The 26,966-nt window shown below is 39.9% G+C and overlaps 1 protein-coding gene, 1 long non-coding RNA gene and 1 pseudogene across 5 annotated transcripts in view; 2 read left to right on the top strand and 1 right to left on the bottom strand.

The window, feature by feature from the left end:
- The first annotated feature begins 344 nt into the window (after nt 1-344).
- On the top strand, nt 345-6,257 carry LOC137216309 (uncharacterized). The gene is made up of 3 exons (XR_010939699.1): nt 345-1,092; nt 4,987-5,024; nt 6,058-6,257. It is a non-coding gene; the product is annotated as an uncharacterized lncRNA (long non-coding RNA).
- A 3,094-nt stretch (nt 6,258-9,351) lies between these two features.
- On the bottom strand, nt 9,352-13,828 carry LOC137216655 (suppressor of cytokine signaling 6-like; annotated as a pseudogene).
- The window catches only part of OGT (O-linked N-acetylglucosamine (GlcNAc) transferase), a 37,227-nt gene continuing 24,047 nt past the window's right edge, over nt 13,787-26,966 (top strand). For 3 of the 4 annotated variants that reach the window (XM_067723266.1, XM_067723268.1, XM_067723269.1), the window contains exons 1-4: nt 13,787-14,060; nt 16,887-17,067; nt 17,933-18,176; nt 23,921-23,989. In XM_067723266.1, the coding sequence (XP_067579367.1) occupies nt 14,024-14,060; nt 16,887-17,067; nt 17,933-18,176; nt 23,921-23,989 (531 nt within the window). In that variant the 5' untranslated portion in view covers nt 13,787-14,023. The remainder of the gene's footprint in view (nt 14,061-16,886; nt 17,068-17,932; nt 18,177-23,920; nt 23,990-26,966) is intronic. The other variant, XM_067723267.1, reaches the window with a different exon arrangement.

Raw genomic sequence — 26,966 nt, 5'->3', positions numbered from 1 at the left:
GCAACAGGAGAAGCCACCACAATGAGAAGCCCGCGCACCGCAACGAAGGTAGCCCTTGCTCACCACAACTAGAGAAATCACGTGCGCAGCAACGAAGACACAACGCAGCCAAAAATAAAATAAATAACTAAATAAATAAATTTATTTTAAAAAATAAAGTAGTCAAATTCATAGAGACAGAAAGTAAAATGGCGGTTACCAGGGGCTGTGGGAGGGGGAAATGGGGAGTTGTTTAATGAATCTAGAGTTTCAATTTTTTTTAACATTAATTAATTAATTCATTAATTTATTTATAATTTTGGCTGTGTTGGGTCTTCGTTGCTGCACATGGGCTTTCTCTAGTTGGCGGCGAGTGGGGCTACTCTTTGTTGCGGTGCATTGCGGTGACTTCTCTTATTGCGGAGCAAGGGTTCTAGGCACGCGGGCTTCAGTAGTTGTGGCATGTGGGCTCAGTTGTTGTGGCTCACAGGCTCTAGGACACAGGCTCAGTAGTTGTGGCCCAGGGGCTTAGTTGCTCCGCGGCATGTGGGGTCTTCCCAGACCAGGGCTCGAACCCGTGTCCCCTGCATTGCCAGGCGGATTCTTAACCACTGCGCCACCAGGGAAGTCCCTAGAGTTTCCGTTTTGCAAGATGAAAAAGTTCTGGAGATCTGTTGCACAACAGTGTGAATATACTTAACAGTACCAAACTGTACACTTTAAATGGTTAAGATGGTACATTTTATGTTATTTTTTATCACAATTTTTAAAAAGTGGGAGGGACTGGGCTCTTTCTGGTGAGATTCAAACTGTGAGAGGAGTTTGACACGAGGGGGATTCTCCGTCGCTGACTTTGTAGATGGAGGGGGCCATGTGGCAAGTAATGTGGGTTGCCTCTACGAGCTGAGAGTGGCCTCCAGCTGACTGACATCAAAGATGTGGGAACCTCGGTCCTATGACCATGAGGAACTAAATTCTGCCACAACCACATGAGTTTGGAAGAGTATCCTAAGCCTCAGGTGAGTCTGCAGCCTGACATCTTCATTTCAGCTGGTGAGACCCTGAGCAGAGGACCCAGGTGACCTGTGCCTGGATTTCTGGTCCATAGAAACGGTGAGAAAATAAACGTGTGTGTGAGTGTGTGTGTGTGTGTGTGTGTGTGTGTGTGTGTTTGGTATGTGTTTTTAAATGAAAATTTTATTTATACTCTGTATATATAAGTAGATACATAAATTCTTGTACAATTTATTTCCAGAAATATGCAAGACATTGCTATTATTTGTTTACAAACCAAACCACATATTACAATCAGTGGACTTGGGATGATTCAGTTGAGCTTCTAAGTACACATGGTTTTACATACCTGATTGAAACATACAGAAAAAGTATAAACTACAGCAGTCTGGACTGCAAGTATTAATCTCATGACACTCCAACACGACTATAAAATTTCTAACACAACATATATACTTATCACAAATTCTATAAGAATTTTTCATCATCTCTGGATGTAGAATTTGTAACACTTTCCAGAAACAGTAACGAAACATTTTGCCATGTCATGATTGATTAATAAAAAGGATGATTATAAAAATACTTTCTTTACAGGATTAAAAAAAGTATTAAAAGAAACTAAATTTGTGATTACTAGTGTACCAACACTTTATTTTAGAAATATAAAGTTATTTATGGAACCGGCAATTGTTCCTTATTAGACTATTCAACAAAACTGTCTATTGCTGATAGTATGATTTCATTTTCAAATTAAGAATTCACACTTGAAAAACAAGGGCCTACTGTATAGCACGAGGAACTATATTCAATACCTTGTAATAACCTATAATGGGAAAGAATCTGAAAAAGAATATATATATGTATATATATGTATAACTGAATCACTTTGCTGTACAGCTGAAACTAACACAACATTGTAAATCAACTATACTTCAATTTAAAAAAAAGAATTCACGGAGTCCCCTGGTGGCCTAATGGTTAGGATTCTGGGCTTTCACTGACGAGGGCCTGGGTTCAATCCCTGGTCGGGAAACTGAGATCCCACAAGCCGCGTGGTGAGGCCAATAAAGAAAAAAAAATTCACATTTGATGAAAAGCCATTGTGATTTAAATATATATATAATAGGTATTTTAAATCATTCATAAAGCATTATTTCTCACGTGAAATGTATAATAATTAAAATCGCAATTTCCGAAGGCATTTTAAACAAAATGTTTAGACTTACAGCTTTAGCAGAGACATTGCACATAACCTATTTAAGATTTTAGTAACTTTTATCTTTTTATCCAGTTTTGAATGCTGGCTCAAATTATAATGTAGGGCTTCCCTGGTGGCGCAGTGGTTGAGAGTCCGCCTGCCGATGCAGGGGACACAGGTTCGTGCCCCGGTCAGGGAAGATCCCACATGTCGCGGAGCGGCTGGGCCCGTGAGCCATGGCCGCTGAGCCTGCGCGTCCGGAGCCTGTGCTCCACAACGGGAGAGGCCACAACAGTGAGAGGCCCGCGTACCGCAAAAACAAAAAAAATTATAATGTATACTGTTTTTTATTTGTTTGGCCGTGCGGCTTTTGGCACATGATTTTCTTTAAGAGCAAGATGGTTGCCCTGTGTAGCTGGTTTCCTTAAAACCTATTTTTTAGTTCTATGATCATTTCCTGCAATAAATATTTTGACCTTCTGCATTTTCAGATTATGGCTCCAAGTAGAAAGAGAACAGTTTCTCTTAGATTGAGAGACAGAATCAGGGACACACAGAAAATTTCCAAATTCCTTCTATAGCTTATTATTTGTAAAAATTCATAGTAGAGTCCTAATAAGCCTGACAATAGCTCTGGCCTTCATCACGTTTTGTGATGAAACATTTGACAAAAACCACTTTGATCCATTTAGTATGGCAAATGGACACAGCTTTCCTGTTTTCCTTTTTTGTCTTGAGCTCAGATTTTTAGAAGCACATATTTTAAAAATCAAGTACAGGTTTTTCCAAGTGCCATTTAATAGAATCCAAAAATATTATCAAAATTATTTAGGCCAAACTATGGGTTAAAGTTTTATCTCTCTTTTTTCCCTTCCATTTTTTTTCTTGGCTGCACCCTGCACAGCTTGTGGGATCTTAGTTACCCAACCAGGGATTGAATCTGGGCCCTCGGCAGTGAGAGCACAGTGTCCCAACCACTGGACCTCCAGGGAATTCCCTACCTTCCATTTTTAACTAGACTCTTTGAGTATCATATAAAATTAACCTTTCACATTAGGTTGTGCTACCTATGTCTAATGGCTCTCTTTATATACAAAAGTAGAAAATATTGCAAATACCTCCTTCTTTCTAAATGTTTATACAATTAAATGTTTATACATTTAATTAAGGCAAATACTTTTATTTTTATTGATATACAATCAGAACTTAATTTCAGACTGCATTATAACAGGGCATATTTCAAGGTATTTTATAATATGGCTACACAAAGGCACATTAAAATTGTCTTTCTGAATAGAACAGTATTAACGTTTGCCCTCTAAAATGACACAAAATAAAATTTTTAAACATTTAAGCAAACAGACCATTTAAAAAATGGGCAGAAGACCTGAATAGACATTTTTCCAAAGAAGACAAACGGATGGCTAACAGGCACATGAAAAGACGCTCAACATCGTTAATCATCAGGGAAATGCAAATTAAAACCACAATGAGATATCACCTCACACCTGTCAGGATGGCTGTCATCAAAAAGAACACAAATAAACATTGGCAAGGATGTGGAGAAAAGGGAATGTTACACTGTTGGTGGGAATGTAAATTGGCGAAGCCACTGTAGAAAACAGTGTGGAGGTTTCTCAAAAAACTAAAAGTAGAACTACTATATGATCCAGCAATTCCAATCCTGGGTAGATATCTGAGGACAATGAAAACACTAATTTAAAAAGATACATGCACCCAATGTTCATAGCAGCACTATTTACAATTGCCGAGATATGGAAGCAACCTAAGGGTCCATCTACAGAGGAATGGATAAAGAAGATGTGGTATACAGATATACAATGGAATACTACTCAGCCATAAAAAAGAATGAAATTTTGCCGTTTCCGACAACATGGATGGACCTGGAGGCTATTATGCTTAGTGAAATAAGTCAGAGATAGAAAGACAAATACTGCGTGTTATCATTTATATGTGGGATCTTAAAAATAAAACAAATAAATGAACATAACAAAACAGAAACAGACTCACAGATATAGAGAACAAACTAGTGGTTACTACTGGGGAGAGGGACGGGGGAGAGGCAAGATACAGGTAGGGGATTAAGAGGTACAAAGTACTATGTATAAAATAAATAAGCTACAAGGATATATCGTACAGCAAGAGAATATAGCCAATATTTTATAATAACTATAAATGGAATGTAAAACTTTTAAAAATTGTGAATCACTATATTGTACACCTGAAACCCTATATAATATTGTACATCAACTATACCTCAATAAAAATAGTGAAATAAAATAAAAGCTCACCGGGTGAAAATTTTTTAAAGTTTTAAAACATTTAGATGAAAATCAGAATAATCTGAACTTGACACTGAATAGTTAGATCTTATACACATAGTATCACATGAGGAAAACGTGGGGAACAAGCTACGCACACGTGATAAAATGGGTTTCAGGGCAGTCCAAAGGCCTCTGTGCACTATGGTTTCACACAAAGCACTTGTAAATGCTTCTAGAAACATGGAAAAGTCATTTCAACAGTTATTATTAATATACAGTGGCTCTCTGACAATACCTGCCATCTAATATAGATGCACAAGACTTTTAACTCACCCTAGATATATGTTAAATTGTTTAAAAATAAATAACTTTGCAAAAGAGTAGTTTAAATGTATTACATTAATTTGATAACAAGCTTACAACTCTGTAATAATTCTAAATCCAAATAGCTTATAGTGAACACAGATGATATTAATATAATATTCTCCATATTCTCCATCTTCTTATTAGGTGAAAACATATCAGAAAATGAGAGGAGTCTCCACAAGGTACGATCGACACCGGCTAGAATTCAGTACTTTTTCCCCTTTAAGTCAAAAGAAATAGTGCCATGGTATTATGGCTTTGTGCCTTTTCTTGGTAATATCTCAATTCTGACCCTAAAAAACAAATAGAGAAAAAAGTGGGGATACAGTTACGTTTGAATGACAAAGCCATTAAGTTTGACTTACCTAGGACTTTTACCCTTGTGATTAAATGAGGGTAGGGAAAACTAAGTGACAAAGGAAGAAACATCTCGAATTACAGGTTTCATCTTAGATAGAAAGAGTTTTCTTGTGTAACTGGAAACACCTTCTGGTCAGGGCAATCTCAAAACACTACATTACAGCATTGTGCAATGAATAAACACTCTGCATTTCAAAATAACTAAAAATATTAGGGATAACCACCCCCATGACTACTGAGTTAGACATAAAATGCTTAACTAATGATTCCAAATTACTCAAGACTTAGCTAAATTTAAAATAAACAAATAAAAAACTTTAAAGAATGGCAGTACATATGATAGGCAATAAGACTTCCATATATCTGATATGGTTTAATATTTTTCTCACATAATGCTTCACACTTTCCACATTTTTTTCCAGCTAGAGTCTTTGGTGGGGGCAGGGGTCAAATCTAGCATATTTTACTAGCGACTACATTAAAGAAAAATATAAATCCAACTGCAAAACAATGTTTTCTTTTTATCTAAGTCAACTCAAAACCTAATGTAAATTTGAATGTTGCAAGAGAATCCGCCAATCCACTTATGCAAATTAGTGGTACAGTCAAGTTCTACCCAAGAAAATATGACTAAACTGAAGAAATTGAGGTAAAGCGTTTGCCAGAGGAAAGTATAGATGCAGAAAATTGCTATCATAGGAATCTAAGTTCATGTAATATTTCTTTAATAATAGTTCTAGTTCCATAGTTCTTTATATATTATGCCAATTTGTATCAGAGTTTAAAGGCAGAAAAGGCAACAATTTCTAAATTGGTGGGCTACATTTCTTCAAGATTTTTTTTTTTTTTTTGCAGTACGCGGGCCTCTGACTGTTGTGGCCTCTCCCGCCGCGGAGCACAGGCTCCGGACGCACAGGCTCAGCGGCCATGGCTCACGGGCCCAGCTGCTCCGCGGCATGTGGGATCCTCCCGGACCGGGGCACGAACCCGCGTCCCCTGCATCGGCAGGCAGACCCTCAACCACTGCGCCACCAGGGAAGCCCTCTTCAAGATTTTTTAACGTAAGGCCATTTTCTTTTAACATCTTTATTGGAGTATAATTGCTTTACAATGGTGTTTTAGTTTCTGCTGTATAACAAAGTGAATCAGCTATACATATACATATATCCCCATATTCCCTCCCTCTTGCGTCTCCCTCCCATCCTCCCTATCCCATCCCGCTAGGTGGTCACAAAGCACTGAGCTGATCTCCCCCTGTGCTATGGGGCTGCTTCCCACTAGCTATCTGTTTTACATTTGGTAGTGTATATATGTCCATGCCACTCTCTCACTTCGTCCCAGCTTACCCTTCCCCCTCTCTGTGTCCTCAAGTCCATTCTCTACGTCTGCGTCTTTATTCCTGTCCTGCCCCTAGGTTTTTCAGAACCACTTTTTTTTTTTTTAGATCCCATATATATGTGTTAGCATACGGTATTTGTTTTTCTCTTTCTGACTTACTTCACTCTGTATGACAGACTGTAGGTCCATCCACCTCACTACAAATAACTCAGTTTCGTTTCTTTTTATGGCTGGGTAATATTCCATTGTATATATGTGCCACATCTTCTTTATCCATTCATCTGTCGATGGACACTTAGGTTGCTTCCATGTCCTGGCTATTGTACATAGAGCTGCAGTGAACATTGAGGCACATGACCCTTTTTGAATTATGGTTTTCTCAAGGTATATGCCCAGGAGTGGGATTGCTGGGTCATATGGTAGTTCTATTTTTAGTTTTTTAAGGAACCTCCATACTGTTCTCCATAGTGGCTGTATCAATTTACATTCCCACCAACAGTGCAAGAGGGTTCCCTTTTCTGCACACCCTCTCCAGCATTTATTGTTTGTAGATTTTTTGATGATGGCCATTCTGACTGGTGGGAGGTGATACCTCATTGTAGTTTTGATTTGCATTTCTCTAATAGTTAGTGATGTTGAGCGTTCTTTTATGTGTTTGTTGGCAATCTGTATATCTTCTTTGGAGAAATGTCTATTTAGGTCTTCTGCCCATTTTTGGATTGGGGTGTTTGTTTTTTTGATATTGAGCTGCATGAGCTGCTTGTAAATTTTGGAGATTAATCCTTTGTCAGTTGCTTCATTCGCAAATATTATCTCCCATTCCGAGGGTTGTCTTTTCGTCTTGTTTATGGCTTCCTTTGGTGTGCAAAAGTTTTTAAGTTTCATTAGGTCCCATTTGTTTATTTTTGTTTTTATTTCCATTTCTCTAGGAGGTGGGTCAAAAAGGATCTTGCTTGTGATTTATGTCATAGAGTGTTCTGCCGATGTTTTCCTCTAAGAGTTTTATAGTGTCTGGCCTCTAAGGCCATTTTTACAAAATATACAAACCACTAGATGAAAATGAAGGCAACAGAAAAATTCAACTTTTCATAACCAAAAAATTAGCACAACCTTAAAAATAATTTAGAAAAGAATGTTGTAAAAGATACACCCCTCTAGGTCGTCGCAGAGCACCGAGCTGATCTCCCTGTGCTATGCTGCTGCTTTCTACTATATTTTAGCAGCATTAGGATGCAGGGTAAAATGGAGTGTATGTGGTAATATAGGACAAATATTTCATAGAGTGTAGCTTATTGATAACCACCACAAGATCCTGTGTGATTTACATGCCTCTTAAAAATATATAGGAGCTCAGTTCATTTTGTGCTATTTTATTGTGTTTTTTTGTTTGTTCGTTTTTTGCGGTACGCGGGCCTCTCACTGTTGTGGCCTCTCCCGTTTCAGAGCACAGGCTCCGGACGCGCAGGCTCAGCGGCCATGGCTCACGGGCCCAGCCGCTCCGCGGCATGTGGGATCTTCCCGGACCGGGGCACGAACCCGTGTCCCCTGCATCGGCAGGCGGACTCTCAACCACTGCGCCACCAGGGAAGCCCTTATTGTGTTTTTTAACTTAATTACCGTCAAAAAAAAATGTTTGTATGCATGTGGTTTGTCTTTGTATAACCTTCCTTTACTTTCAGAAATGAACGCAAATACATTTGTATTAAAAATTTTTTAAATTACACTTTTCTTGTTAGGAGATAAAAAAAATTTCTAATAAAAGTCCCCATCTCTTTTTAGGCATACATAATTACAATAGAAATGTGACACAATTCACACCATTATTTCACTCCTATACTCACCTGGATCTAGGTATATACCCAGATAGTGATTTGGCTTACCTCTATGTCTCCAAATAACTGAGGCAAATACAAAAAAAAAGCCCAAGAAATAAAATTACTCTTAAAATAGGTCAATGAGCTTGTATACTTCAGTTACATTTCCACTTTGTTTAATCATGCTAAATAAAAAAAAAGTTTGTTTTCTTCTCATTCCATGATGCCCTATTATATACCACCAGGTACTAATTTTACAGAATTCCTAATATGTTTTACATATACATGTTTTATTTATATATATTTCCATTTCTAATATCATAGCAAAAGTCAACTTAGCTATTTTAAGAATGCTTTACATATGATATAAATTTTTAATAATAATATCTAATTAGTGTGATATCACAAATCTTAACTTCTTTGTATGTACTATTTGATTATTAAAATATCACTCTCTTGAAATAACAACAACAAAAAAGATATACTGCAGATCTGCATTCTATTACCCAAGCTATGTCAATTCATAATTCTAAATCTTTCTAAAGTATGAGATTAAAAATCACTTTTAGTGTATATATAAATTCTGCATGTTTTTTTGAGGTACGCGGGCCTCTCACTGTTGTGGCCTCTCCCGTTGCGGAGCACAGGCTCCGGACGCGCAGGCTCAGCGGCCATGGCTCACGCGGGCCTAGCCGCTCCGCAGCATGTGGGATCTTCCCTGACCGGGGCACGAACCCGTGTCCCCTGCATCGGCAGGCGGACTCTCAACCACTGCGCCACCAGGGAAGCCCAAGACTTTCCTTTTTAAAGAACCAAAAATAAACTCAAGACACGTTGGCAATACTGCCCCACCCCTAAACAAATTGATTACTCTTTTCACCTAAATCTTTAACAGTTATGGCAGCCAAAGATTTTGATAGTAATGAAAGTTTGTCAATTATATTTCAATCTCTTTTTCTGGAACCCAAAGTGCAGGATGCAGGGTTCTCCTAATCTTTCAGTAATGCTTCTCCTGTCAATAATTCTTCATTTTGTTTGGCAAAGGCAGTTTTTGAAATAAGTCTATTCTGATATACTGACATATAACAAATAGCACCCGCAGGAATCGTGATACTTGGTTGGTGAGTCTGACAGGGTAAATTGCATATCCAGGCAACCGAGACCTTGAATAACAAAAAGCTCCATTTCCAGAGTCCCTGGTTGAATGTTTAATTAGATCAGCAAATTGTCCATCCACATCTGGTTGTTCATAAAAGCAAAACCTAACATTTGAGTGCTCAATTCTAGTGTGAAGTGTTTACCATGGAAGCAAAAGCTGGAGCTTAAAAGATAACAGTCATCAGAACTAGCCGGAGCAAGAAAAGAACCATCTGGCACATTTGCTAGATTTCCTTCTGTCTCCCAGCATGTGATTTGTCCCCAGCACTATCCTTATTTCACAAGTTTTCTCAGCTTCTCTGCAAAGCTTGTCACAACCATAAGACCACTACTTTCCACTGAGTCACAAACTCTTGGGCTTCCCTGGTGGCGCAGTGGCTGAGAATCCACCTGCCAATGCAGGGGACATGGGTTTGAGCCCTGGTCCAGGAAGATCCCACATGCCATGGAACAACTAGGCCCATGTGCCACAACTACTGAGCCTGCACTCTAGAGCTAGAGCCCACGAGCCACAACTACTGACCCGTGAGCCACAACTGCTGAGGCCCATGCGCCTAGAGCCGGTGCTCCGCAGCAAGAGAAGCCACTGCAATGAGAAGGCCGTGCACCACAACAAACAGTAGCCCCTGCTCGCTGCAACTAGAGAAAGCCTGCACGCAGCAACGAAGACCCAATGGAGCCAAAAATAAATAAATTTAAAAAATGAATAAACTAAAAAAAAGAAAGAAACTCTTGCAACCACAGGAGCAGAGTCAGGATCAAAATTCAAATGATAGCACGTATACTTTCAGACACATGGACATCTGTGCTGGTAAGTCCACCGACGTTCCTTTGGATTTGATTTTTCTGCATTGGAGGTGGCAGTGGTGAGTGTGGAGGGACATCATCATGACTCACTCTTGGGCTTTGCAGTGTGACACCTGAGGTGCCAATGAACAAGCCATATACAGACTTGTCCACAAAGATCTCTGGGGCAACGACTAGGTCCTGGTTTTCATTTTTGGAGAAAGAGTTCTCTCCCGCTTGAGAAGCAACTGCAGAAACTTCCATGGAAAAACTGTCCAGACAATAGGCAATGCTTCCAAAGCATACATCCCCCTCATTTCTAGGCACAGAATACCAAACGCAGTCTTGACGGGTAAGTCCAATAACTACAGGCACGTGTTCATTGTGGTGAGGACGCAAATCTCCATTCTGAGATTCTGAACTCTTTAATGAATTATTTTGTTCTCGGCACACAGTTTCAGGCTGAAGACTGAAAATCTTTTCAGACATCCTTACGTGTTGGATTTGGATTGGAAGAATGAACCAGGGCTTTGAATCTCACTTCCTCCATTTTGATACACTGCTCCTCAGAGTTTGTAGGTCAAGAGACTAAGGGGTAGGACTATAGTGATGATTGACGAGGAAAGTGGACCTTATTGGTCTTTTGAGCTCTCGCATCTTTAAAGACTATTGGTGCTGAGGAGAGGAAAACGTATCCTCATCTGGCAGAGCTCCCAGAGGGTGTGCTCCCCTTGCTTTTCTGCTTTTGTTCTGCAGAAAGCCGCCTTTTTAATGTACCCATTAGGCTTTCAGTCTTTGATCTATTTTGTTCTACCTTTTTCATCTTCCCTGTTGATATCACAGCTGGCCATGTCTTTACCATAGCAGCTACCAAATAAGGAATCATTTTTTCCAAACTCACTGGCTAGTGATGGTTGCTGTGCTACCATGAAATCAGTTTCTTTACTTTTATTCGGGCTCAAAGATTTCCGGAAGGTTTTAAAACGAATTTTCTTCGTTATGAGTGGTTAGCTACTCCGGGGGGTGGGGGTCGATCTCTCTCTGGAATATTATCCCCAAACATCTGGAGAGCCTGTGGCGCTACATCTAGGTATTTTTCCAGCTTCACTGAACCTTTGGAGCCATTTTCCAGCGGCAACTGCGCGGCGGCGGCGGCGGCGGCGGCGGCGGCGGCGGCCAGAGCGTGTCTCCGGCTCTCTCGCCGAGCGCTGGCGCGACTGCTCTGAAGTGTGCGTTGTTTCAAGCCGCTAAATTGGTGGGCAATTTGCGAGACAGTAACAGAAAACGAATACACCATTAGCGGTATGATTACGGTGGCAAAGTTTGGGATTGCGGTGGAAGAAGCGGCTGGTTTATTTTAGGTGATTCTGAATTTACAATTGCCCACAAAAGGGAGAAAAACAAACAAACAGAAATCAGTGTGAAAGAGAACACACAAAAGCACCTCCATCAATGCCCAGGTCAGGCCTTCTTGGTCACCCTCCTCCAGCCTGAAGTGACTGTTCCCTCCTCAGATATTTATAGACAGTGATGTATTTTATCACCTTAATAATACTCTTCTGTTTTATGCTCTAGCGGCTTTTTGTGTCTACCTAACTGGGCTTCAATTTCCTTGAGGGCAAAGACCTTGTCTTGCTGATTTTTGTGTCTCCCACAGTGCCTTGCACTCTAGTAAATGTTACTTGATTGGCCAAAGAAGATGCATTTATCTGATAAGTCCTTCCAACTAAACCCTCCAGGTGCTACTGCTGGAAGGTACCTGGAGGGGGTTCTTGAGACTCCAACAGGAGTTTTTCCTTATTGAATCACTGTAAGCCCCACCACCCAGCTTTCCACAGCAGCGTCCTTTGACTCCTCTCAGGATAAGGAAACTTAGACCACAAGTATGGATGGGCCAAATAGCCTGCCTGGCTGGGAACATAATCTGGCATTTAACAAGAAGAAGAGTTTTACTTAATTAGCTAGCACCCACTAATCAGTAAGGCCTAAACATCTGCCAGTGGAATCTGAGAAGTCCGTTCTAAAAGTTGAAAAGCTGATTTTATTCACCACAGATGGAGCACTTCTGCCGGGGAAGGGGGGGAGCGGGGAGAAAAAGGTTTTACCAGTTAAATCAAATTAAGAGAAGAGGTTGGTGCCCAACTTCCAGGAGAGTTTGTGTAGTGAACTTCGTCTTTTTCACTGCATCTGACTCGTAATTATGGATGTGATAGAAGAAATGATCAATATTACAAATTTCCTCTGTGCCCATATCCATAATTAACAGTATGTGAGCTGTCTCAAAGAAATTGAAGCAAAATTTGAGGACTTAAGGGTGTGTGTGTGTGTAGGCAGTTGGCTAGGTAGTAGAAACATTTTGAAGAAATTCACCGACTTGCTTTCTTAGATCAAGGACTTTTTTTTTTTTCTTGGAAAAAAGAAGGCTCCGAGAGACACAACTTGTTGCCTCCATTGGTTTATAATTTCTTGCTGATGTGGCAAGCTACCTTAAATCCTTCCTGGAACAAGAGATGAGATACAAATTAATACCAATGTGACAAAATGTCCGAACAGTGGACTTGAAACTGCAGGAGATCATAAAGAACTGATTTGTTCAATAAGTGGAGGCAATTTAGTTTCAATCTCGACGTGTGGTTTAGGTAGATGGCAAATGAATCCATTTATCATTGTTGAGCTGCCTTGAGTTACATATCACTGATTGTACCGTTCTGCAGAGCTACGTGGTGGAAATGAAGTCACAACTCAGAAGAGTCATGGATTTTGAGGAATATGAATCGTCTTTAACATTTTTATGGCTGCTGCCTTTGGAGTGCAAACTCTCAGCATGTCCCCGAGTTATGAAGCATTTGCCATAATACTGTGGGCAAAACTATCCTGAACACCAAAAGGATTTGGAAATTTCGGGCTATATGGCCCAAATCTGAGATGCTTGGGTTCACTTGGCCCTGTGAAACTCTCAATCTTTTTCATCAAAGTGCTTAAATCAATGGCTGGAATCAGAATTAAGACGTGTTCTAATTGGAACCCTCTCTGCCATCGTTTTGAATTCCAGCCTTTGAAATGTAACCATTTAAATTTACTTGCTCAGAATTGATTCATCAACCTTGTAACTATCCCTTTTTGTACGAATAAAGTTGATGAAACTTTTGTAGATGCCTTTGGTATTTCTATTAAAATCTACGTTCTTGGCTGGGTAGTGGACTATACTTTACCACTCTGCCAAAAATGTAGCCATCATGTGTATGTTTCTTTTTCATCTTCCGCTTCGCTAGTAGAAAACTTGGACGGTCCTGCCCCAGACAGTGCCCTAGCCGCGAGTCGGGTTGACAGGGTTGCTCGCATGCGCTCTCGACACAAATCGTGTTTGTCGCAATGGGCCCTGTGCGGAAGGCTACATAGGAAAGAGTGACTTTGATTATAGTCATTTTGATCACATAAGTGGTTACCGCGCTACTTCCGCGCTGGTACTTGATTGTAACAGAAAGTAGTTCCGGTCCGTGTTGTCTCGGCCGAGGAGCCGTCGCCGCCATTTCAAGACCGTGAGAGGTAGATGGCCAACCAGAGTTCGTAAGGTTCGGTGCCTGTACTGTTGCCGCCGCTTAAGCCTGCCAAAGCAGTGGTACGGCTGCTGCCCTCGTATTTGCTACCTCTAGAAACATTCTTGCCAGTAGTGGCGGCAGCGGGACTCAGTTACCCCCTTTTCGCACTCCCTCCAGAAGCTCCAGATGGCGTCTTCCGTGGGCAACGTGGCCGACAGCACAGGTACTGGTGTCTGTTCTACCTTGGCAGACGCCCCCTTGGGGTCTCGCGCCGTCCTTTGCCTCTCATCACTCCCTTCCCTCTAGCCATCCCCATTACATCAGTGGCATCGCTGAGCTTTTTGTCGTCTACCGGCATCCGATCGCGGTTTCTGCTGTCGTCCGTTCCTTAAACATTTCCTCTCGCTTGCTTGTTTTTTGCTTCCTTTCTTGCTTTGTAATCCTGTGCATTTTCTAGCCTTCTACTCTCTCGGGACGCTTCTTCCACACGTGCGCGCTTAGGATGTCTTGGAATGGACTGCATTGGAATCCCTGTCCTTCTCGCTGCCTTTCACTTGCCTTCCCCGCCGTATTCTCTCCTAATTCAGCTCACCGCCCCCTCCTCTTCCCCCTCCACGTCCTCCTCCACCCTGCTCCCCTTAGCCCGATTTGGTGGTCCTCTGTCAATCGAGGGAGCGGGTGCCGCTCCGAGGTAATCGTATCCTCACTTTGTATCACCCCAAGGACGGGCACAAGCTCCTGGGTGTGCTTCGAGTAACCTCGACGAGAGGATTTTGAAGCAGCACCCCCCGGGCAGCGCCTTTCTGCTGTGTCTTCGGTTGAGTGGCCCCGGTTTCGATTGGAAATTTCCAGGGGTTCCTTTTGCCATCGCTCAATTCCACCCGCTGCCCCCAGCCTGGATTTCCCACCCTGTCCTCCTCCCTCCCCTCCCGCAGGCAGCCACACCCTTTCCTTCGCGAGGTTGCCAGCCCTGCGGTCCACTTCCTACCCTTGGGGAGAAACCACCCTGGTGCTGGGGTTTTGGCGTTGACCATCCTGCCCGCCAGTTTCTCGCTTTGTGTTACTTTCTCCCTGTATTCCTCCGCCGCCGCCGCCTCTGGGTCTTCCATCCCCATTCTTTAGCCCGGTATCTCTTTATTCATAGGGGGTGTATTTTTTTTAAGTTTTCATCCCTGCTTGAAGAGTTTGTAAAGCAACTGGAGTGTAGCTGCACAAGTGCAAGGCGGTTGCCCTTTTAGACAATTAGTCGAGAGTATTTGGTACTAAAAATAAGGAAACAACCAAATTATAGGAGTGTCCTTCAGCTGCCTTTCCATATTGAGGCTATTTGGGGCGGGAGGGAGGGGGGATTGGGCTGCGGTTCTAAGGTTTCCCACGAGGTTATTTTTTTGTTGATTTCTCAGTTGAGATGTGTCAAGGGTTTTATTGTTTTTGAACATTTGTGCACTAAGAAGTGAATCTTCAATTGTCTTAGCCATGATTGTAGGTAGTGGGATTAGTTATTAGTCTGTGTTCCCCTCCCTCTCAGGGATTTTTAAAGATTTAAGATTCTGTCCTAGATTCTCCTGTACTAGCTTGCCCTTTTCTACGTGTTATTTTATTTGAGGAAGTTATCATTTCGAGCGTTAAAATAGCAGGCGGCCTTGAAACGTTAATAATGTCTTAAAATAAGGAGCTAGGAAGTTCTAGAGACTTGTCTAAAATGTGATTTTCTAGTTTCTCTCATAGATATAACCGCCCCCAGAGTTGGATGCAGGTCTCTCTGCTCTTATGTTAGTGGTCAGCTAGCTGTGCATTCTGTTAGGAAATTTACTTTGCGTTCCTGTGAATACAGTTTGCTTGCCAGCTCTAATGATTGAGGGTCTAAGGCTCAAATTTGAGCTTGTCACTCTGACCTTGGTAGAATTTAAGTAATTTGTACAAGGTTTCCCACGCTATCTAGTTAAAGTGGTGTGGTCAAATTCCCAGTAATGTATTATTAAGTAAGTATTTACAATTGATACTTAGGTAGCTTGTTGTTGTTTTCCCTCTCTGGGCTTTAGATGTATACCCTTTATCTTTATGTATCTGAACGAAGTCACTAACACACAGCAAAGTGCTTTCATTTGTTATTCTGTTGCGCTTTATCGAATGGTTTTATATTTTAGTGTTTTCCCATTTTAAAAAATCATTGCAGTTGTAGGTAACTGCTTGGTTTACACAGGGTTGTTTGCAGTGTCTTAATCCTTTAGTCAGTATCCGAGGTCTTTGGAAAATGCTAGTGTTAAACCAGCGTAGGTGGGGTTTAGCTAATTTGGTCTCAATGTGAGTTTGGGATGGTAGAGGAGCAATGTAACCTTGGGTCTTTATTTAAAATGTTTGATGATCCCTTTAAATATTTTGGCTCTTGACAGATGAATTCATCTTGATTACCAGCTGTTTTAAAAATAGCACCTTGACTTTTAGTTTTGTTTCCCGTATGCTTGTTTCTAGTGTTGCCCTTAAAGTAATTAAAAAATTAAGTTGTGAAATATACAAAACAATATAATTGAGTTCACTACGCATATGGTGCCCCCAACCCAGATTAAGAGATAGTTACCAGTACCCCACCCCCCACAGATCCAACCTAAAACATGGGACAAAGTATTAAGTTTCCCAGGTTATTCTGACATTATTAAATCTATGTGACCTTGCAAATCACATGTTTTATATTTTGTTTTTCTGTGTTACCTAAGGTATGAGGAATAATGTTTCGTAAATCTTTAGATGCTACTTACGATTTGTAATTTAAAGATACAAAGTATTTTTTGTCATTATGTAATCTCCTTTTTAAGTAAATATTTCTGTCTGGTCTGGGAAAGAAAGTTAATGGGCGAATTCTAAAGATGCCAGTTCTGCACTTGATATTAACTTGGGGGTATCAGTAACGTGCAGAACACTCTAGTGCTTTACATAGTTTCAAGCATTTTCATCTTTAAGTTTAATATACCATATTTTTACATTTTTTTGTTTGCATTTCTAACTTTTTGTTTCCCCCCCCCTTCCCTCAAATGTTTTGATGATTCTCCAGAACCAACGAAACGTATGCTTTCCTTCCAAGGGTTAGCTGAGTTGGCACATCGAGAATATCAGGCAGGAGATTTTGAGGCAGCTGAGAGACACTGCATGCAGCTCTGGAGACAAGAGCCAGACAATACTGGTGTACTTTTATTACTTTCATCTATACACTTCCAGTGTCGAAGGCTGGACAGGTAGGAGATGTGGGGGTGATGCTGGTGATTGCTGCCTCTGGGTGCTAAGCTTGAAAAATGATACTTAAATATTTGAACTTGAAATTTTTCCAGTACTGGGTTTCACCTGGAGCCACCAACGCACATCTGCTCTCTTGCCCACTTGTGACATGCCCAGCTGCCAGTTTTTCTTCCCTCCTTTTGTGGTTATATTATCAGTATGACTAGGGACCTTTTCTAGTTCTTTCCACCTACGTCTGCTGCTTTTTTAAAACTCTGTTCAGGTAATTATTCTTAGTATACATCTGAGCATCCACTCTCACCTTTGTAAGATTTGTCAGCTTGAGGGACAGAAATGCTCAGAGGTGATGGTGTATATGCTGTGGTAGGAGGTGCATATGTGGTTCAAGTTGCAGATGCCATCAAGTCATTATGATGTGCTACTTTTAGCTAATCAATTGAATTAATCAAAAGGGAAGAATCTGTGTTCTTATCCTTTTAATAAATTGTCATTTTGGCTTATTTAGACATTTAAAGGTGTGCGTAATTGAATCTTTTCAAGAAATGGAAAATGAGACTTACGCACATAGCATTTTTATTCTTGATCTTAACGATCATGGTTTACAATGAGGCAGTTTGGTAATGAGACTCTAGTTAAGAATTTTATCTCATAAGAAAAAAGAGTGTTCCAATTTGAAATCTGGAATGCCTCCACTTCTGAAAAACTTTGATTTCCAAAATTTTTCCTACTATGCGCTAGTTAAAAGATAATGTATTATTATATAATGAGCAATACACAGGATCTTCAGAAACTGAGTTGCATATGGGCCATACCTTCTTTCTGTAACATGCATACCCATGCATGAATACTTTCCCCCTTTTCCAGATCTGCCCACTTTAGTACTCTGGCAATTAAACAGAACCCTCTTCTGGCAGAAGCCTATTCGAATTTGGGGAATGTGTACAAGGAAAGAGGGCAGTTGCAGGAAGCAATTGAGCATTATCGGCATGCATTGCGTCTGAAACCAGATTTCATCGATGGTTATATTAACCTGGCAGCCGCTTTGGTAGCAGCAGGAGACATGGAAGGGGCAGTACAAGCTTACGTCTCTGCTCTTCAGTACAATCCTGTGAGTATAATTTTAATTGTTATTATTTTCCCTTTACAAAAGCCTAGAAAGAAACAGTTTGATACTTTAGACACAAATAGGTTTTTGCATGGAAAAAAGTCAAGAGTTTGGCAATGTTTTGTCTACTTAAAATGGTGAAATTGCTTTGACTCAGGTCTGTGTTATATTTTAAAAAAATTTATTTTATCTAGCAAGTTATTTGAGAGTATAAAAATTATCCTTATTGCAAGAAACTCTACATCTATCTTTATAATGCCTGTAAAAGTACAGAACACATGACATTGTTTCTTTGGGCTCTTTTGATTAAATTTGGATAATTTCTGCTATAACATGTTTGCAACGGTTAATTGATTTTCAAGGAATAGTGGAAGAAGGGCGTTAATCTGTAATATAGAATAGTTAAGATGTCAATATATGGATCCGTGACATGAAAACTAGGCTGCAAATTTTTTTCCTCAATATTCTATTCTCTTTTCTTTCTACATAATTAGAAGTGGTAGAATAGAGGTGATAGTATGCACACCAGGCTTTTGATTAGTTCTAAAAATTTTTTTGTCTAAATTGCAGATGTTTTCCTGGGAACAAGTGAGGCCCAGTTGGCAGACATTAAGTTCACCATGTGTTAGGGTTTCTGAAAGGTACACAGAAAAAGTAAGACTTGCCCTTAGAACTTTTGATGTAGTTAGGGAAATAAGATAGACATAACAGGAAAGTGATAAAAGGGAGATTATAGGAATCCAGAAAAAATTTAAGAATATGTTTTTGAGCTACGTCGTCAACATTTAGCTTTGCACCAACCCTTGAAGTGGTTAATAATTAACTATTATAGCTACCATTTATTGAAAGTCTACTATGTGCTCAGACATTGTGCCAATCAGACGTTGGTCTTTCTTAATGCTCACAGTGATCCTTCAAAGTAGATGGTATCTGTTCCAATTTTACCACTTAAAAACAGACTCAGGGGGGTTATGTTAACTTTCTTGGGATCAAACAGCTAGTAATGGTGAAGTGGATGTTAAAACCTGAGTCTGAATATCTTGAAAGCAAACATTGTAGAGAGAAGAAATAAAGGAAGCCCTTTTTATCTGGGTACCCAGAGGGCATCCACCCCTCAACGCAGCCCTTGAGCACAGTTTGAAAACCATTCTGCTGTCCCTTATCGTTATTTTACAGATGGGAAACTGAAGCTTAATATAGTAGTTTATGCAAAGATCTGAAATCACTTTTTATCATATCTATTAACAGTTATTTTTTCCATTAATTTTGATTGTTAAATTTTATTTATTGCTTTTTGTATGGATACAGTGAAAAGTCTCCCAGCTACCCTTCTTGGAGGTAGCTGATGAAACTAATTTCTTATGTATCCTTTTGGAGATACTCAATGCATATATATGTAAATTTGAGTGACTTTTTGTAATTTTTATTGCAGTACCATCTAGCTAGTTACAGAAAGTTTTAGGGAACCCTGTATGTGCTGCCACTGGGGCTTGGACCTTGTTCTTGCCAAGGCTCAGGGCTCACTTGTGTACCTAATTGTCACAGTAAATTCTTTCCCTTTATTAATTAAGGTTGGTTCCATCCTTCACTTGTTGATTACATATACATTCACTTGTGCCCTCTTACACAGCCGTGGGCCCAAACATCTTGGAACTCTGATCCCCTTTGCTCAGGTTTCCAGTTGCCTACATGTATCACAGAGCAGTCATTGCTGCTGACAGTATACCAAACTGTAGGAGTATGATGAGAAGGGAAAGCTAAAGTGGGAGACAGAACCATGCTTTTCAATATCTAACCTGTTAAGAGGAAGCTTATCATTGTGCCCTACCAAAGAAGTAAGGTAATACTAAAATAAATCATGGGACTACCCCTTGAAGGCATTGAACATCTGTGCATTCCCATCTGGTTCTGTTTCTTCTAGTGGAAGGTGCTGCTGTATTTCTCTGTCTTTATCAGTAAGAATGAAAAAGGGACTGTGCCTACTGCCTTGATTTCACCTAAATATACCGTAGTGATCATGTTTTAATTCATTTCAGGGTATCTAGTCTTAACTAGATTTAAGCTTACTGTCAAATGCCTGTGTCAATTCAGTACTGACAGAGAATCTTGAGTCTGTTCCTAGATTGTGCTCTTGTTGGCAGTGCATTGCTGGCCTGAATCACAGATGTAGTTGGCATTCTATGAAAAATAGTTAAAGAAACTCAGGTTAGTTTGGTTTTGCAGTAGTGAAAAAGTAAAATGTTAAGGTGGTAGTCTTGGCAACCTGTTTTCAATAGTGTTTGTCTTTTTAAGTTAATGGTATGTCAGTTTAGAAGTTATTCTGTCACTTGATTATAGAAATTACTTTTAAGAAGTAGAGCTGTTTCATATTTTTACATTCTGAATTGGCTTCTGTAATATTGGGTGATTTAATAATTTCACTAAAATATTAGTCCATTGTATTTGAAGGTGCTGTTGCAGCTGGTAATCTTTCACATGATAACTCACTAGAGTTGCCCATGCTTGGCAATCCCTTTTATGAATTATGTATAAAATGTTCTTTGTAAGATGGCTATAATACTGAGTTGCTCTAAGGAACTCTGTTTCTGAGTCTATAGGTTTTTGAACCATTGCTTCTGTTTTGATTGTGGATGCATAGCACTGAGAGCTACTGGCATCCTGACCATCACGTGTTACTGTCATGTTATTTGTTACTGTTAATGAGTCTCAGTCATACAGCTAAACTGTAGAAAACCTTATACAGTCATCCCTAGGTATCTGTGGGGAATTGGTTCTAGGACCCCCCCCACGGATACCAAAATCTGTGGGTGCTCAAGCCCCTTATAAACAGTGGTGTAGTACAGTTGGCCCTCAGAGTCCACAGTTTCTGCATCTGCAGATGCAGAGGGTCAACTGTATTTCTGTCCCTCTCTGCTCTGCTTTTTGTAAGTTTGCTGTGCAAATGTCACATTTAAATACTTGAGTGCTTATTGTGTGTACAGTGCTTTGTTAGGAATTGGGGAGATGTGTTGTGGGGGCAGCTGTGGATTATAATATGAGACAGGACCTGACCCATAAAGGAAAAAAGGTGTAAGCTCCTCAGATGATTATTCTTAGGGAGTATTAATCAGAAGATTTTCTCGAGTGGATGCTTATAACCTAAGCATTCTGTAGGAAGGTAAATAGCAAGTAGACTTCCTTGGCTGAAGTGGTGAGTCAAGTAGTAACAAGAAGTGAGCGTAGTAGAGGAGAGTCAATTGGAAGATTGAGAAAGAATAGAGGCTGAGGAGTTTGAATTTAATTTGAGAGGCAATTGAGAACTACTGTAGGCTTTAATCAACCTGATTTTATTTCGTGTGTGTATGTAGATGTTGTGGGTGGGGGTGGGGGGACTCTAGGAGGAAAGGCGGGAATAAATGCTATTTCAGGAAGGGTTGTTATACAGCAGATTCTTACTCATTTGCATCTCCTTACCTTTATTCATACTATTTTCCCTTGTCTGCAATGTCCGCCTCCTTTGTCTGTTAAAACCATACTCATCCTTTAAGGCCCGGCTTAAAATTTCTTCCTTGAGTTCATTTCTTTACCACTATGTGGCTATTTAGTATGTATGTGTTTTGTCTTTCCACATAGGTTGTAAGCCCTTTGAAGATGAGGATTCTATTAATTTATTTCCCTACAGTTCCAGGCATATTGTTGAATTGAATAAAGGTTTGCATAGAAGATATTAACCTAGGAATGGGTACATGGGCCGGGTTTGAGAATTGTGATTCTCTTAGCAGATATTGTTTAGATGTGACTACTGAAGCAGAACTGATGTCTCAGGTTTTGAACTTCGGCGAGAATAGTGGTATCCTTGAATTTTCTGGAAATTAGTTATTCATGCATGAAGGTTTGGATTTCCAGTGGGAGAATTGGATTTCACTATTATATTTAATATGATATGTTTTACCTTTTTCTAAAACTGCCTTATTGATTATTTTATAGTGATCTTGAAGATAATCTATTTTTAACTGTGGGCATTGTGTTAACTTGATTTAGTATGCTGTAATGGGTCTAGATGATATAACTAAATATAGATATATACACTGTCAGTACTTGGATGGCATGCATCCAAGAGTTTATAGAAACTAGAGGGTAAAATTATGCAACAGTTGGCTAAGATGTATAACCCATTAGGGTCATTGTTGGAGAATTATTGCAAGACTTCTGATTATTATGGCTCAGAAAAGGCATAGGAACTGGTAAAAGTCCAAAGATGTATAACCACGATAATGAGATATAGTAGAAGGAGTTTGTTTGAACAGATTGGATTGTTCAGTCATGGTCTGCCAAAACATAACGGTAGCCCTTAAAGTTTAGGGGAAAAAAATCATACAAAGTAGATAGCAAGATTATAGAATTCATTTCTTCTGAGAGTATAAATAGGGTTGAAAAATACTTAGACTCATTAGAGGATGCTAAGTCTGTAATAAGATTAATGATACCTATGAGGATTAGTATTAGCCTTTTATGCTTGAGGTCACAGGAGACCACCACTTTCTCCCAAAACACTAGTCATTGCTCCATGGACAGACAGATCAGGTAGCTCATGGAACTGACTCAGTATGGCCAACCGCAAGGGTGTTCTGTGGCAGCCTATTCTTTGCTGGCTGACTTTTTGTTCACTTGGATGGATGATAATATACAATCACAAAAGCTGTTTATCAGTAATCACCTGATTGTGGAAACCATAATACAGTTGCACATAGAATAGTATATATGATGATACTTTGGCACAGTTGACAAAATTTCACTTTCTAGGACTTAGTGTAAGGCTCTTCCACACGTGGAACAGTTTGGAATGATAAGCTTACTCCTTATTGCCATTGTCTTTGCTTGTTGACTGACAAGGCAAACCAAGGACAAATAAAAATTTAAGCTCACTGTTCTGATGTGTCTTTCATACTGATGAACGGACTGGTGAGTCAGATGACTAGCAACACAATTGTGCTGCTAATAAAAAGCCGAGTCGACTGCTTTTCATTATTCGCCCACTCAACTCTAATGGCAGTTAATACTAATGAGTAATCTAGTGCCAGGTGCCAGGATTAAAGCTTTGGTTGGATGGTAATCCTTTTGTCTAATAGTGAAATGAAGTCAAGTTTTCTACTATACGTCTGACAGCCTAGGGGTAGGTTTGCCAATAACTAATCACAGCTAAATCCTTTTTTCCACTATGGAAAATTTTTGACCCTCGATATAGTAGTGGTTCATAACCTTGAACAAAATAGTTGAACAAACATTTGATGCTTTTTTTTTTTTTAACGTGACTAACATTTGGGGAGAGGAGAAGCTATAGCAAGGCCCATAGTCTTTTATCTGAAACTGGTGGGATCAAATGCATCATAAAATTCAGAGTTTTTAGGATTTTAGAAAGATGATAATACCATATATGACTCCCAGGTGTGTCTGGAGCCGCACCTTCTAGTAAAACACATTTATATTTCTGCAGCAGAAGGTATGCATATTCACATTAAGTGGGATCAATAAATTCTGTAAATAACTTCATGCCAGTTCAAGTCAGATTTAATCATCAAATGAGTTTTTAAAATTTTTTGGAATTTGGAATTGAGGATGGAGGGGATTGTGTTCCTCTTCTTAAATTGTCAAGCAGTCTCTCTAGTTGACAATAAAATGATGGAGCTAGATGTGTAAAAGTAATTTCAAGATATCTTTGGTTGACAAAGCAGAGTATAATTAATGACAGAGTATCTCTGGGTTTCTAGGATTTGTACTGTGTTCGCAGTGACCTGGGGAACCTGCTCAAAGCCCTGGGTCGCTTGGAAGAAGCCAAGGTAGGTGTTTGATAGAACACATTTAAACATCAGTGTTATGGATACTTGTACTTTTTGCCAAGTCTTCAACTCTTCATTGAGCTATCTTCACAAAACAGTCCTATGAAACTGAGGAAAACTGATGGCATGAATCGCCTCAGACTAGAGCAGGGCCAGGATTTGGCATATCTGTTCTAAATCTGGGGGTAAAGCAAGAACCTGAACATTTTGGAGCCTTTCTGCTGAGCTAGATCATCTTTATAACAGTGGGCTCCGTCATGATCTTATGTGGGAATAAATAACATTCCTTCAAATCTGAGGCTTGCCTGCTGGTGACAAGCAGAGCGCCTGTGATTTGGCTCAAGACTCCTATATGATGCAGGTGCCATTGAAAATGCTGCTCTTCTAAGTCCTTTGTGGCTTGTAAGTGGAGAAGAATTTCATCCAAATGTTACCCTGTAATACTGGCATTTAAAATTCTTATTTAACCTTCCTCCCTTCATCTTCCTCACCCTTTTTACAGTGGAAGAAAGGCTGTTAAATGATTGCAAATTAATAATTGGAACATCCTGCCCCTTCTTGTCCTCACTCCCTTCCCCAAGTTCCTTTTCCTCTTTTCCAATCCTAGTTGTCTACCTTCTTTTCTTCTTACTTCCTTCTTTTATTCCTCCCCATCCCACCTCCTTTAAAAAAAAAAAGTCAGAAGGACAAAGCTGGTTTGTTTGGGAAATGGACTGATCGAAAGAAAACTTGCCCAAGTGGAAAGGTGGCTTTTAGCATTCTGTGTTTCCAAATAAAGAATTTGAACACCAGGTTGGGTTATTAAAGCTTTTGGTATAATTTTAAATTAAATTTATAAATGAAATTGTCTTGTTACAAGCCACCTTACGCAACCGCGCTGCAGGGGTGAGGAGTGGGGAGAAACCAGAATGCTTCTGAAACTCCCACCTGTTGCTCTGAGCCCCACGCGCATGCTAATACGTGGAGTGTATGCGCAGCGTAGCTGTCTGTTTGACTGCTTCATCCAGGGAGGGAGAAGGCTTTTCAGCACCATCTGATGTTAAAAGGCACTAGTTTTAAGTGCATAGCTCATAAATTCTACTGACACTTTGGATTAACCTTAATGTAGGTTTCCAGCTAATGGATTGTAATTGATTTCAGTCTTAGCTGATAAATCTAATTGGTAATTTATAGAACAAATATTTGATAAGCTTCTATTAATTGTCACCCCACCAAGCGGACAGCTAACATGAATTGCACTTCACTGCAGCTTTAGAGATCGGTTTAGGCTGAGACATTGCGCCTGCCTTAGGTTGCTGACTTCTTTATTTCAGAGCTCTGGAGACACCTAGTTTGAAAAATGTTATTCTGTTTTTGTGAGAACTTAGTGAACAAGAAAATACTCTTGAGTGAAATGCAATGTATTTCTTTTGTAATCAGTGCATTTGAAAATTCAAGCCAGCATATTCCTAGTAGATGGAAGCAAAATTAAGTTGTCTTTGTAGAAAATGAAGAGCCTTTCTTCCAGCAAAAATCCCTGCTGTATGCAATAGCCCTGATTAACCCTCTCCCTTCTGCATGTTTCCCATATTACAGACTTGAGACTGTCCTCATTCCCATATGTAATAGACATCCAAAGAATTTCAATTGCTTTGTTGAACTTTTACTAATGATCTTGTTTTTATTTTCTCTCTTGTTTTTGGTTTTTCACCATTGATATTGTATTTAGAAGGTTTCAGGTGGGTGAAACCTCCTATTCCATGCGTAAGGTGCCTCGCTGAAGGGAGCTCGAGGCCTGGATCTAGGGCAGACACACACCTCCTCCTCTTCCAGCAAGGAACGCACCGAAAAGTCACATGATGAGAAATATGGTAACGGGTTTGTAACTGCCACAGCAAAACAATTTGCCTCCATGCCTGAATCTTCTGTCTTGTGGCTTCAGAAACAGCTTAAAATAATTTTATTTACAAGCAAGTTATGTAAGAGAATGTTTTATACTATAGCCACAATTCTGTCAAAGATAAGTAAAAGTTAATTGATATTAAAAATTATTAGAGATAATTTACTAGTAAAAGCTTCTAACTCTTCTTGTTGTTCATTTTTTCCTTTTTTCTTCTTTGTTTGGATTGCAGCATTCTGCTCTTCTGATGATGCGCTGTGACCCTGCAGTAGCGCAAAGGCTGCGCAGCGTTAATGCGCAATGCGTGCGAATGAGCCCCTGTGAACGGTTGACTAGATGAGTAATCTGATTGACTGGCTCCCTCAGTCCTATTTTGTAGCCTTTTTGGATAAAATTGGGTTTTAACATACCTCGAGTCCAACTAATCTCATTAAACAAATATTCTCTATGGGCCTGTCTAGTAGATTAATGGATCTGGTTGGCCGTTTGCTGCGTCTAGGGGTGTTCTATGTAGCGCAGCAGTTCGCAGCGATTGCGCAGTGCGATGCTGTTAGGTTGCGCAAGCGATGTTTGCGCTCGCATTACAGGGACCTCAACCTAGGTGCAGTCCTGTCATATGAGGTTTCAGCTTCAGTCCTCCTTGGGAGACGGGCATTGTGAGGATGTGACTTATAGCCTGGCCTTATGATATCTGGCTTGTCAGAAAAACATTTTCCTCCTTAGTAGCATAGTTTTGATGTTAGTGAGGAACATTATTGTTTATTTAGAGCAGCATTTCCCAAATGTGTTTTATAGGTATTCTCATAAAATGTCCAATGAAAGAAGAGGTCCATGGTCAACTAAGTTCAGGGAACCGTGTATATACTATTAAAGGCTTAGGGAAGTCCTGTAGTCAAGAAACCTGTTTTCTGTTTTCCTAATTTATTTGATCGTGAAATCTTTTTTTCCAGTGATAACTATTAACACATCGTAGAACAGACTTTGGGAAACTTGGGTGGGGGAGGAACTTAGCCTTAAGTGGCACCTTCCAGATAACACTTGAAAACAAGAGCAAGAGCCCTTAGGTGTTCAGATAAGAGAAGTCCAGCATAGAGTCTT

This window comes from Pseudorca crassidens, chromosome X, assembly GCF_039906515.1.
Source record: "Pseudorca crassidens isolate mPseCra1 chromosome X, mPseCra1.hap1, whole genome shotgun sequence".
In the NCBI taxonomy this organism is placed as follows: Eukaryota; Metazoa; Chordata; class Mammalia; order Artiodactyla; family Delphinidae; genus Pseudorca; species Pseudorca crassidens.
This window is presented reverse-complemented; position numbering and strand designations above follow the sequence as displayed.